Source organism: Pseudorasbora parva, chromosome 7 (assembly GCF_024679245.1).
Source record: "Pseudorasbora parva isolate DD20220531a chromosome 7, ASM2467924v1, whole genome shotgun sequence".
NCBI classification, from domain to species: Eukaryota; Metazoa; Chordata; class Actinopteri; order Cypriniformes; family Gobionidae; genus Pseudorasbora; species Pseudorasbora parva.
In genome coordinates this window covers 9,524,140-9,538,201 of record NC_090178.1, presented here as the reverse complement: position 1 = coordinate 9,538,201, position 14,062 = coordinate 9,524,140, and the positions used below count along the sequence as shown (strand labels likewise).

The 14,062-nt window shown below is 36.1% G+C and overlaps 1 protein-coding gene across 34 annotated transcripts in view; it reads right to left on the bottom strand.

The window, feature by feature from the left end:
- rims2a (regulating synaptic membrane exocytosis 2a) overlaps positions 1-14,062 on the bottom strand; it is a 307,760-nt gene that overhangs the window by 88,992 nt on the left and 204,706 nt on the right. For 26 of the 34 annotated variants that reach the window (XM_067448016.1, XM_067448017.1, XM_067448018.1 and 23 more), the window contains 5 exons: positions 12,608-12,743; positions 10,868-10,933; positions 4,498-4,689; positions 2,896-3,005; positions 633-665 (listed from right to left, as the gene is read on the bottom strand). In XM_067448016.1, the coding sequence (XP_067304117.1) occupies positions 633-665; positions 2,896-3,005; positions 4,498-4,689; positions 10,868-10,933; positions 12,608-12,743 (537 nt within the window). The remainder of the gene's footprint in view (positions 1-632; positions 666-2,895; positions 3,006-4,497; positions 4,690-10,867; positions 10,934-12,607; positions 12,744-14,062) is intronic. The other 8 variants (XM_067448023.1, XM_067448025.1, XM_067448051.1 and 5 more) reach the window with 4 other exon arrangements.

The following is a 14,062-nucleotide window of genomic DNA, read 5'->3' as shown; positions in this document are numbered from 1 at the left end:
ACTCTACTGCACTAGAAAATTCACTAAAAAAGCATCTCTCCCACGTGTCTCCTCTAGAGTTTCAGAAGAGCTTACATGTGTCAAACTGTCTCAAGTATTCACATTCACAACTCTGTCTTTACTGTATGTCAAAGAGTGCCAGTCTATTTGTATTTCTCCTAAATATTCCGAGACAAAATTGTTACTTAAATGACAACTCCACATCATTTGAAAAACATGAGCAAAATAGAACAGGTTTATAAATTCAATCAATGATTTGGACAAGACAAAAGTACTGTGACTACTTTTAAAACAAAAATCATTGGGAAAGCAAAAATACATTTGGAAAATTCTCTATCACAACATCAAACGAATCACTGTTACAGTAAGACAAAGCGAAATCAAAAAACAACCGTTGTTTAACACACACAAAGAGTTTGCAATGGACCTGGCTTCATGACCTCTTTTAAAGAAAGCTCTGACGGAGCATTAGATGTGTCCGCATTGAAGAGGAAATCTGACTTCCAAAAAGCTCAAGGAGCTGAGGTTAATTCTAAACCCATCTAGAGAGGAAATGTCAGCTCAAGACCATTGCAGAAAGGTTTAATTCAATCTTTCTGACAGATTAAACCTTCATGGACGGTGTTACACACCTGGACAAGGCTCAAGTTCTTCATCTCCATCTTCTGAGAGAGGAATGAGAGAGGGAAACATCAGAGCGCACATGCACAACTAAACCACGCATGTCATTTACATGACCATGTGTGTGGCACGCACTCAAATATAACCACAGGAAGTGACTGGCACACAAACTGTGTCATATTCAGCCAATGAGGGGAATGGAACAGTGCAATGTTGTGATAATGTGTAACAATCCCTGAAAAATGACGTCACACTGGAAGCACTTCTGCTTTTCAAACCTTTCATATCGAACTTAATGTAGTTGATATGAGTTATTATTTACTGAAATGACAAGCTTTGTCGTCACACTAGTCCAATAGAGTCAATCAGCAAGAAGTCGCCGCCCACCGATCGGGGAAAATAAACTCTGATACCAAATGAACTTACAGTATGTGGATAACAGTAACCAGGGCTTGACATTAACACCCGCAATCTGTAACTCAGTATAAAAATATAGACATAAAAATATCTATATGGCAGTTTTTTTTCATAGTAGTCACTTTGGCGGGTTATACCTTATTTACAATTTTCAATTGTAGTTTTTAAAAAGGCATCTGAAATAATAAACTAAGTGCAATGTAGTGTTGACAAAAACAGATTTTTCGATACACGTTGATCTCTAATACCTGAACCATTTCCAATAATCATTTTCCGAAAAAAATAGATACACGATACCCTCTTTAATTTCTCCGACAGTGAGTTTACACACAAACCCGCCTCCCCTCACATTCCTCCAGATGAATACTGTTAGTGTTACAGGGCTTAAACTGCGCATAAACACTCACAAAAAGTCACCTATTATTACTAAATTTAGTTCTTTTTCGCTGCTTTTATTGCACTTAAAAAGATAAATACACACAAAATAATGTCAAAATGCCAGTCTTGGTGAGTATTCCCGTAAACACAGTCAGATTTAACACTGTTTTAAATAAACATAAACAGTTGCGAAAGAAAACGCATGTGTAACAGTATAATGGGTCCGTGCATTAAAGTGACAGCAACCTAATATACCTGCTGCCAAATTATGAGATATTAAAAATATCTATATGATAGTTTCTCCCAAGGTATCAATGTTAAAATTCTGGCTAGTTAAAATAATGAGTGGTCTCTTTGGAAAACCACTAGCCACAGTGGCAGGTGAGCAAAAAATTCCATGTCAAGCCCTGTTTGGCACAAAATGTGATTTTTACCCAAAATCTTGACATCAAAATTGGAGTTTTGGGTAACACTTTATTTTACAGTGTCCTTGTTGCATGTCTTACAATAGTAATTTAACAGTAAATTACGCATTATTACATGCAACTAGCCATCAACCAAACCCTAATCCTGCCATAACCCTATAGTAAATACATGTAGGTCATTAATATTACTCAGTACTTAAAAATATAATTACATTGTAACAATGACACAGTAAAATAAAGTGTAACTTAATTTTATGTGTCCACCAAAGCATTATGACACAGAATATCTGTGAAAGTCTTCGGATTTCACAGAGATTTTGTTTCTGAATATTAAAATATAGATACACTATAAATGATTTGCTCTGGCTCTTGTTTTAACTGATTTTGTTCCATTGTTGTGCTTGTTGTTGTCGCCTGTAGCTGTTAGACAATCAGAATGTGGAGATTGGTCGATGTGGTATAATGTCCCGCCCATCCTCCCCTGTGATTGGACGGCTGGGTCAAAAGTGACAGTGATGAGTGCAGTGTTTTAACCGAAGTTGAACAGATTTCAACTCTCAGCCTTCAGGACAAAAGTGCTCAGCGTGAAATAGAGAGCGCCTTGTCGTGCTGCTGCCACTTTTTAAATAGGCGGCGCTCCGATTGAAACAATTGAAAAAAAAGTGCTGGCCGTATGGGAAAAAAACGCTTTGCTGGACACATGTCCATTGCAGTTAGATTTGAGGTTACCCGTATGCTATTGTATTGGAATGTTGGCAAAAAAGTATATTTTATAGGTAACACTTTACAATAAGGTCATACATTTGTTATTGTAAAGTGTGACCATTTTCACTCAAAATTCCTATTTCAACAGTCAAATTTATTGTATATTTTTCTTAATTTCTCCTATTGAAATGAACAGGTACCTACTGCAACTGGGTTTTGATGCATTAATGATTGCATTTACAGGTTGCCACAGTCATTTTGCAATCCCACCTCTCAAATAAACACATCTCAGCATGAGCAAGAGCCGATACGGAGGAAAAAAAGGAGCTACACAGAAAAACAAACATACTTCTTTCCAGCGTCCCTTTCGGAGGCAGTTGTGGTAGCTGTCGTCCTCTCCTGCTGTTCACAGGGGTCCCAGTGGGGCTGGTCTGAACCGATCCACCACGAGCATGTGCCCTAATACACAAAACACAGTCACCATTATTATTGTTGTTTTGTGCATGGACCTTATTTGCATAATGCAAGGCATTACGCTGTACACTGACAGCACTACAATACAAAGTATCATAATAGGACATTAAACAAAAAGGCAAAATGAGATTTCAGAGTTGTTCTAAGAAGCATAAGCAAATGAAAAATTGTTGAAAATTATACATTATAAAATTAGGGAAATGAAGGGCTAAAAGCATGTGGATCAGTCATATATATATGATATTTCACATATACATGTGCTTTAAAATCATGCAAATCCATTTGAATGATGCTGAGGGTTAAAAAAAACAATAAATAAACATCAGCATTTTGCATAAACTAAGCATTTTATATTAGCATAATCACAAAGGAAGTAGCTTACTAATATAAGGTAATGGTACAAATCATTTGTTATTTGTCTTTTTTGTGTCATGTTATTTTCATGGTCAAATCTAGCTTAAAGATACACACTACGATTCAAAAGTTTGTGTTCGGTAAGATGTTTTAGGTCTCTTATGCTCACCAAATGCTTTTATTTGGAAAAAAAAAATAATAATAATAATTGTGAAATATTATAGTTTCAATAAACTGTTTTCTGTCTAAATTGTAGTTCATCCCAATCATGTCAAAGTTGAATTTTCAGCATAATTTGTGTCACATGATCCTTCAGATATCATTCTAATATGCAGATCTGCTGCTCAAGAATCATTTCTTATAATTATCAGTGTTGAAAACAGTTGTGGCGCTTTATATTTTTGTGGAATCCATGATACATTTTTTTTTTCAGGATTCATTGACGAATAGAACGTTCGAAAGAACAGCATTTATTTGAACTAAAAATCTTTTGTAACATTAGAAATGTCTTGACTGTCACTGTTGTTCAATAATCAATTTCTTTAAAAACAAAATCTTAAAAATAAAAATAGTTTCTTTTATATATTTTATCATAAGGATTCAACGACAGCCATTCTATTCCATACATTATTCCTGTTCGGAGGCTTGTGTAACTATGTACTTTACACATGTACATTTGACAAAATGCTGGATGCTTTGGCACATGAAGGTGAGTCTTCCACAGTGATGCTGCAAGAGAAGTGTGCGGTTTTTCTCCGTCATCACCAAAAATGAACAAACATATTAGTATTCAAGACAAAAGAACCAAATGGGGGAAAACAAATGAGTTAAAGATCACAATACAGGGATAACAACCAATGGAGATTCCACACCACTCACTGAAAGCATAACTGGTGTGTTTTGATATAAAACAAATCATTAAAAAGAAATGAGCATTATCTGTTGCATCTATAGGGATCATGAGATGGAGCAGATATAACAGCAATGCCGCCCGCAGAGGGGGCATTAAAAAAAAATCAAAGGGTTGGTTGGAGATGCCGTGGATCTTTGTTAACACATGAAAGGTTTTTTGGATTAGTCAGGGCTGTTTTGCAGGGTGAGCGGCTGCTTTGATCTGGGTCACCTCGATAAGGCAGGGGAGGGTGGTGCGGAGTGTCCTGACGGCAGGGAGGGCATCGAAGATCTCATGTGGGGGCCGTCGGGCGGCCGCTCTGTGGAGCGAGAGCGACTGTACATGGGACGCTCCATTGCGGACCGCTGGTCTGCAGAACGGGACCTGTGATGATACTCGTGCCTGTCTGGCTCTCCGTAATTCCTGGAGAAACGTGATTGGGGGGGAAACAGGTCGGTTTTTAGTGTGGGAGAGGTCGCTTGTGTCAGGCTGATGGAGTCTCAGAAAGCCACGCCGAGAGACTCTTACAGGTCCATGGTTAAGTCGTGTCGCCTTTGGCACTTGGAAGCAACCAATGTATGAGTCTAGCCCAACAGTTCTATGCTGGATGTAATACACTCGACTTTTCATTTGGTTTTATAAGACTATGAAATCCAACAAGCCACAGAAGCACAAAAACAACCATAAAATTATTTCAAACAAATTAATTCATTCCAAATGCATCTCCCTATTAAAAACAGTGGAAGGAAAGAGTATTCTCAGATTATTCCCACATTTGTACAGAAAAATCCCATCCATTTTATCCAGATATAAAAAAAAAAAAGATAATAGATTTACCATTATCATTTGCTCATTCTTTTTTTTCTTTTTTTTTATCCCTATGGAGAAAATGAGTGGGAAAAATACTTCTGGAAACAACACTGCTTAAAAAAAAACATACAGTATAATATACAGTAGTGCACAAGACGACACAGAGACACGTGTAGTGTATGAAAAGTTGTCCAGCATCAGATCACTGATTAATATTATATACTATAAAAATCTCTGCATGTCATGAATCTGTAATATTTCGAAAGGTCGAAGAAAGGTCAGTTAAATAGAACTGGGTAACATTTATTACAAAAGATAAAAGAAATAAGATCATTTTGTTTAAGATTATGTGTTAGCGGTTTACCACTGTATGCAACAACAATGCGACATCTTCACTGTTTTTTATTGTTTTTGAAGAAAAAAAAACCCCATCTTGGGTTAGACTAGTGCTGTCAAATCGATAAAAACAAAGTCTGCACATATATAATACAGTTGTGATTACTGGATCTGACAGCACTTTTTTAGACACAAACTTCCCAAAATTTAGTTAGACTTGTGCATTGAACAGGGAAATGCCATTTGCAATAAATAAAAAAAAGAATGGCAAAACCAGGAGCCAAGATAAAGACTGTGCTGTAGACATATTGTACGGTAGTCAAACGGGCCCAGCTCATGACAGGGCAGAGCTGCTCTCGGTGTTGGATATCATCCCAAATAATGTCTTTAACTTGAAACAAAAAGGCTGTCGACATGTTAGACAGGCCATAAATGGCTGACCCAAATACACTACAGCACCGGTACCCCTCCATGTCACTGTACGCCTCGATGAAGGGCAATCCCAGCAGGACGAGGTAACCTGACCAGCGCCCGCCGATTGATGGGACACACACCATTGCCATGGCTGCCAAAAAGGTGCAGATATTTGGAACCGACTCACATATAGTAAGCCCCCATTAAATACACTTAAGGATTTAATCATATAAAATATATTTTTAAAGAGTTTTATCAATAGCAAATATTTAAAAACATTAAAGATTAATGCGCAAATAAATTAACATCTGCTAGACGACTTTTTACACAAAACACCAAGTTAGAGATTATAGACAAACACACTGCGATGTGTAGCAAACTACAATCCCATTAATACACTCAAAGCAGTGAAGTACTGTATTTACCGGTATGTCCATTTTACATCATTTGTCACTGATTATTAAAACAAAACCTGAGCTAGCAGCAAAAATGAGTGCTAAGAATCTTTATGATGACCTTATGATAAAATGATGACGAGGCTTTAGGAATGATTTAAAGGCATACAGTAGCTCACCATTCTTACAAAGACAGAAGCTTGTTAGGTATAATGGTGTATATATTCTCCAACCTTTCTTGGAAAACATATACATTTGCAGGGACCGTGTACAGTAGGACAGAGGGATGAGAATATACATGTGCTCAATATTCAGCTTTTTTTGGAGTGTTTTCTGTTTAAACCTCATGTTGACATTAATAAATCACAGATGAACTGTTGAATTGATGTAAACAGTAATTAAAAATGTATGTATGTATGTAAGTATATATATATATATATATATATATATATATATATATATATATATATATATATATATATATATATATATACAGTCTTGTTCAAAATAATAGCAGTACAATGTGACTAACCAGAATAATCAAGGTTTTTCGTATTTTTTTTATTGCTACGTGGCAAACAAGTTACCAGTAGGTTCAGTAGATTCTCAGAAAACAAATGAGACCCAGCATTCATGATATGCACGCTCTTAAGGCTGTGCAATTGGGCAATTAGTTGAAAGGGGTGTGTTCAAAAAAATAGCAGTGTGGCATTCAATCACTGAGGTCATCAATTTTGTGAAGAAACAGGTGTGAATCAGGTGGCCCCTATTTAAGGATGAAGCCAACACTTGTTGAACATGCATTTGAAAGCTGAGGAAAATGGGTCGTTCAAGACATTGTTCAGAAGAACAGCGTACTTTGATTAAAAAGTTGATTAGAGAGGGGAAAACCTATAAAGAGGTGCAAAAAATGATAGGCTGTTCAGCTAAAATGATCTCCAATGCCTTAAAATGGAGAGCAAAACCAGAGAGACGTGGAAGAAAACGGAAGACAACCATCAAAATGGATAGAAAAATAACCAGAATGGCAAAGGCTCAGCCAATGATCACCTCCAGGATGATCAAAGACAGTCTGGAGTTACCTGTAAGTACTGTGACAGTTAGAAGACGTCTGTGTGAAGCTAATCTATTTTCAAGAATCCCCGCAAAGTCCCTCTGTTAAAAAAAAGGCATGTGCAGAAGAGGTTACAATTTGCCAAAGAACACATCAACTGGCCTAAAGAGAAATGGAGGAACATTTTGTGGACTGATGAGAGTAAAATTGTTCTTTTTGGGTCCAAGAGCCACAGGCAGTTTGTGAGACGACCCCCAAACTCTGAATTCAAGCCACAGTACACAGTGAAGACAGTGAAGCATGGAGGTGCAAGCATCATGATATGGGCATGTTTCTCCTACTATGGTGTTGGGCCTATTTATCGCATACCAGGGATCATGGATCAGTTTGCATATGTTAGAATACTTGAAGAGGTCATGTTGCCCTATGCTGAAGAGGACATGCCCTTGAAACGGTTGTTTCAACAAGACAATGACCCAAAACACACTAGTAAACGGGCAAAGTCTTGGTTCCAAACCAACAAAATTAATGTTATGGAGTGGTCAGCCCAATCTCCAGACCTTAATCCAATTGAGAACTTGTGGGGTGATATCAAAAATGCTGTTTCTGAAGCAAAACCAAGAAATGTGAATGAATTGTGGAATGTTGTTAAAGAATCATGGAGTGGAATAACAGCTGAGAGGTGCCACAAGTTGGTTGACTCCATGCCACACAGATGTCAAGCAGTTTTAAAAAACTGTGGTCATACAACTAAATATTAGTTTAGTGATTCACAGGATTGCTAAATCCCAGAAAAAAAAAAATGTTTGTACAAAATAGTTTTGAGTTTGTACAGTCAAAGGTAGACACTGCTATTTTTTTGAACACACCCCTTTCAACTAATTGCCCAATTGCACAGCCTTAAGAGCGTGCATATCATGAATGCTGGGTCTCATTTGTTTTCTGACAATCTACTGAACCTACTGGTAACTTGTTTGCCACGTAGCAATAAAAAATATACTAAAAACCTTGATTATTCTGGTTAGTCACATTGTACTGCTATTATTTTGAACAAGACTGTGTATGTGTATATATATATATATATATATATATATATATATATATATATATATATATATATATATATATATATATATATATATATATATATATATATATATATATATATATACATATACATATATATATATATATATATATATATATATATATATATACAACCCCAAATCAGAAAAAGTTGGGACAGTATGGAATGTGCAAATAAAATAAAAAAGAAGTGATTTCTAAAATTACTTTGACTTGTATTTCATTGCAGACAATATGAACACAAAATATTTCATGTTTTGTCTGGTCAACATCATATCATTTGTAAATATGCATCCTTTCCTGTCATTCAGACCTGCAACACATTTCAAAAAAAGTTGGGACAGTAAAGCATTTACCACTTTGTAATGTTGCCATTCCTTTTCACAACACTTAAAAGACGTTTAGGGACTGAAGACACCAAGTGATGAAGTGTTTCAGGTGTAATTTTGTCCCATTCTTCCTGCAAACAAGTCTTAAGGTGGGCAACAGTACGGGGTCTTCGTTGTCGCATTTTGCGCCTCAAAATGCGCCACACATTCTCTATTGGAGACAGGTCGGGACTGCAGGCAGGCCAGTCAAGTACCCGTACCCTCTTCCTCCGCAGCCAGGACTTTGTAATGTGTGCAGAATGTGGTTTTGCATTGTCTTGTTGAAATATGCATGGACGTCCCTGGAAAAGATATCTTCTTGAAGGCAGCATATTATGCTCCAAAATCTCTATGTACTTTTCAGCATTAATGGTGCCTTCACAGAAGTGCAAGTTACCTTTGCCAAGGGCACTGACACAACCCCATACCATGACAGACCCTGGCTTTTGGACTTGTTGCTGGTAACAGTCTGGATGATCCTTTTCTTCTTTGGTCCGGAACACACGGCGTCCATTCCTCCCAAAAAATACCTGAAATACTGATTCATCTGACCACAGTACACATTTCTACTGTGTGATGGTCCATCCCAGATGCCTCCGAGCCCAGAGAAGTCGACGGCGCTTCTGGACACTGTTAACATAAGGCTTCCTTTTGGCACAGTACAGTTTTAACTGGCATTTGTGGATGTAACTACGTATTGTGGTACTTGACAAAGGTTTGCCAAAGTAGTCCTGAGCCCATGTGGTGATATCGCTTATAGATGAATGACGATTCTTGATGCAGTGCCGCCTGAGGGATCGGAGATCACGGTTGTTCAGCTTAGGCTTGCGGCCTTGTCGTTTACGCACTGAAATTCCTCCAGATTCCTTGAATCTTGTAATTATGTTATGCACTGTTGAATGTGAAATATCCAAATCTCTTCCTATCTTTCTTTGAGGAACATTGTTTTTAAACATTTCAATAATTTTCTCACGTATTTGTTGGCAAACTGGCGATCCTCGGCCCATCTTTGCTCCTAAAGGATTAGATCTTTCTTGGATGCTGCTTTTGTGCCAAATCATAATTTCAATCACCTGTTGACATCACCTGTTTCAAATCACATCATTATTTAACCCTTTTACCTCATTACTAGCCCTAAATTGCTCCTGTCCCAACTTTTTTTGAAATGTGTTGCAGGTCTGAATGACAGGAAAGGATGCATATTTACAAATGACATGAAGTTGACCAGACAAAACATGAAAAATTTTGTGTTCATATTGTCTGCAATGAAATACAAGTCAAAGTAAATTTAGAAATCACTTCTTTCTTTTTTTATTTGCGTTTTCCAAACTGTCCCAACTTTTTCTGATTTGGGGTTGTATATATATACATACATACAATATATAAAACGTTTATGCCTGAAGTGCTTTACAATTCTTTAATAATATATCAAAAACATTTACAATTAAAATTAATTTAATAATGAAAAGTAATGATTAAAAAGAAAACATTAATATAATTACCATGGATTATAATAAACGTTGGCTGTTAAATAAAAAAATATTATTATTATTATTCATAATTATACATTTGACATTTGTGTAGCTTTAAATAAATTATTTCTGATTTATTTCTTTATTTTTGTGCTTTAAGCTACCGAAATTTATATTTAATAACAAATATAATTCATTAAAAACTGAAAAGTATTGATTGAAAACAAAGCATTAACATTTAATGAAAAAAGCACTTTGCTTAATATTTGTAATTTTATGCTTATTAGAGCATCATGGCATTGTCTTAGTAATCTGCTAATGCAACACTGCAATTATGGGTGGATGCTGTATACACAACAGAAAGAAACTACGGAGGGGGAAAAGAGAATAAAGTAGTGCATCTTTAGAAATATTGTATTATGTATTTATACCAGGACATGTGCAGTCAGAATGTCAACATGAGGTTATGAGGATTAAGATTTCTCAATGTCAGAGACCCTCAAGAATGCAGGTTTTCAACTACACAACAAAACAGTATCAAACTGGTGGCATCTTATCATGTCATGAAAACCCGGATTCATTAAAGTTCAGAGAAACCCTGATGTGTTAGTGGCGGCTTCTAGCGGGGAGGTTAATGGGGACAGACGTCGGCAGCAATGGTTCTACCTGAGTTCCTTCAGCTGACTGTCATGAGGCTGACTGTGTCGGGTTCGAGGTAAGGTGAGAAAATGACTGCAGGCAGATGGAGAGAATATAGATGGAATTTCAGGAGAGAGATGGAACGATTGGAGGGAAGAGAGAGGATCATGTTTTTGTTGGAGCTGATGATGGTGGGATGAACCCAAACTCTTCATGTGGAAGAAATGTGGTTACTGTTCACTGACACCAACACTCACACATCCGACTGCATCAAGAGCACAGATCACACTGACACTAAGTCATAATTATTATTAATAGTCAACACTACATTATAAGTGCACTTCGGGGAAAACAAACAACTGCTAGAAAATCTGAAGCCACTTTATTAGGTAAACCTGTTCAACTGCATGTTAATGAATATATCTAATCAGCCAATTACATTACAACAACTCATTTAGGCATGTAGGCATAATGAAGTTCAACCTGAGCTTTAGAATGGGGAGGAAAGGTGATTTAAGTGCATTTTAAACCATGCCACTTTGAATGTGGCATGGTTGTTGGTGCCAGAAGGGCTGGTCTAAATATTTCAGAAACTGCTGATCTGTTGAGATTTTTACGCACAACCATTTCAAGGGTTTACAGAGAATGGTCCGAAAAAGAGAAAATATGCTGTGAGAGGCAGTTATGTGGGTGAATATGCCTTGTTGATGCCAGAGGTCGGATTCAAACCTAGGTCCAATGCGGAACTATCAAGCTGTACCTAATAAAGTGGCCAGTAAGTGTATATTTTTATTACTATGCCAAATTGCCAATGCTTGCTAGCTTACTAGAAACCCTAAATAACATTTTACTAAACATAATTCATTAATTAAGTAATTAAGTAAGAAAGTAAATAACATTTATACATGGATTTCAGGGGGAAAACTGCTAATAAAATATAGTCCCTAAAATATATTTAGCTTATTATGGCAATAATTGCTTATTAGATAAAAACGATTAATCGCGATAAAAGTTAAAAAATCCAAAATAAAAGTTTTTCCTTGCATAATATATGCGTGTATTATATATATATATGTATATATATATATATATATATATATATATATATATATATATATATATATATATATATATATATATATACATATTTAAATACACACATACATGTATATATTTAAGAAATATTTTCATATATATATATATATATATATATATATATATATATATATATATATATATATATATATATATATATATATATATATATATATAATTTATATTATATATAAATCTAAATATTGAATATATAAATATAATAGTGCTGGGGAAAATTGTATCGTGATTAATCGCATCTAAAATAAAAGTTTGTATTTACATAATATATGTGTGCACTGTGTATAATTATTATGTATATATATATAAATATGCATGCATGTGTATATATAATATATATATAATTTTTATTTTAAAAAATAAGATAAATTATATATACACACACGTACTTCTTACATATATACATGTATTATGTAAACACAAACTTTTATTTTGGTTGTGTTTAATCGATTTGGCAGCACTAAACAAACACCAATAGTTGCTTACTTCCAAGAAAACCTTAAATAACCTTTTTACTAAATATAAATATTTTAATATGTAGAGTATGCAAAGTTTGAGAGGTGCATGATAATGATTCAGTGACACTGACACACTAAAACCCTTCAAATGCAGTTAAGATGTTTATGAGCAGAAAAGGTTGAGATGGAGTCTTACCTCTGAGAAGGGGGCATGCTGGGCGACCGTGACCGCGCCCGGTTGATGTCGGATGACCGAGAGCAATGATTGGACGACAAGACCTGGTCAGGCACAGAGAGGGTGGAGCTCTGGAGGTCCCTGCCGTTTCTATAGTCTGTAACAAAAGAAAGAATGACTGAATCACTACATGCATTATTGCAAAACTGTAAGCTGTTTACTGCTAGCAATTTGAATATACTTTAGTATATATTCAGTATATTCCTTCATGCAAAATGTTAAATTGTTTTCGACCATCTATTTAAAGGTTGTTGTTGTTTTTTTACTTTAGTTAGTGTGTAATGTTGCTGCTCAAGCATAAACAGTATCTGCAAAGTTACAGCGCTGAAAGTTCAATGCTAACGGAGATATTGTCTTTTAAAGTTATGGCAGTTCATTGCCTACAAAAACGGCCGGTTTGGACTACAATGAGCTTCTTCCTGGGTTGGTGACATCACAAACCCTTGCTAGTCAGCGCAGATGTGACTTCTGCCCGTAATGGTAAGGGGCGTGGTGTTTCCAGGCAACCTGTGATTGGCACTTCAGCCAATAAAAATAATATGAAACCAGGGGCGTAGCCAGCAGGCGGGCATGACGGGCACAGGCCCGCCCACTATGATGATAGGCCCCTCCAGTTTATTATACAAATATAATAATATTTGTTAAATAACAGTTCTTTAAATTATTTTAACGTAATTACAAACTTATTATAACATCTCAAATACTGAAATAAATAAAATGTGTTTTTACAGTCTATGGTTTTTGCATAATGCTTGATGAATTTGATTGACAGCTGTGTTAGGCTGTCTTATGTGTGACATGGCTCGCACTTCTGACTTCATGAAGTGTGTTTACCTATTCACTTAGCTTACAGTTTGCAGTTGTGTGATAGAGAAACAGCAGCAATGCAAAATTTTATAAAAAGGAAAGAAAAAAAAATATTGCATTAACGCAGGAGATAACCAATCCATCAGGACGCAGGTAACATTGAGATTTCAATTGCAAGCGCATGTTCATTCTATAAAGCCGGGAACACGCAATTATTTTCGACCAGTCATGATAGTGAAGGGGTAAGGTGTGCGGCACAATGTTCTGACGCAATTCATCCTGCGGATCGAATCCGCCTTTTGCCGAACTCGATGTACTTTCTTTTCTCATCATATATCAGATCGGAAATGTGTTTATTTTCAATAAAAATGAAGAACATATTTGAAAAGTGGAAATAAAGTGTCTAACGTTTGTTGTAACCACTGTTCATGTTTTGTATTTGGACAGATACTATTTTGTAGCTACCCCCCCCACCCCCCTCGCGTGAAAGTGCCCAGGCCCGACCAAAAATACAATTCTGCCTACGCCACTGCATGAAACTACATTTGGCCATCTAACCAATCTAAGACCATTGCGTTTTTCAGAGGGATGGGCTTCATGGACAGCGGT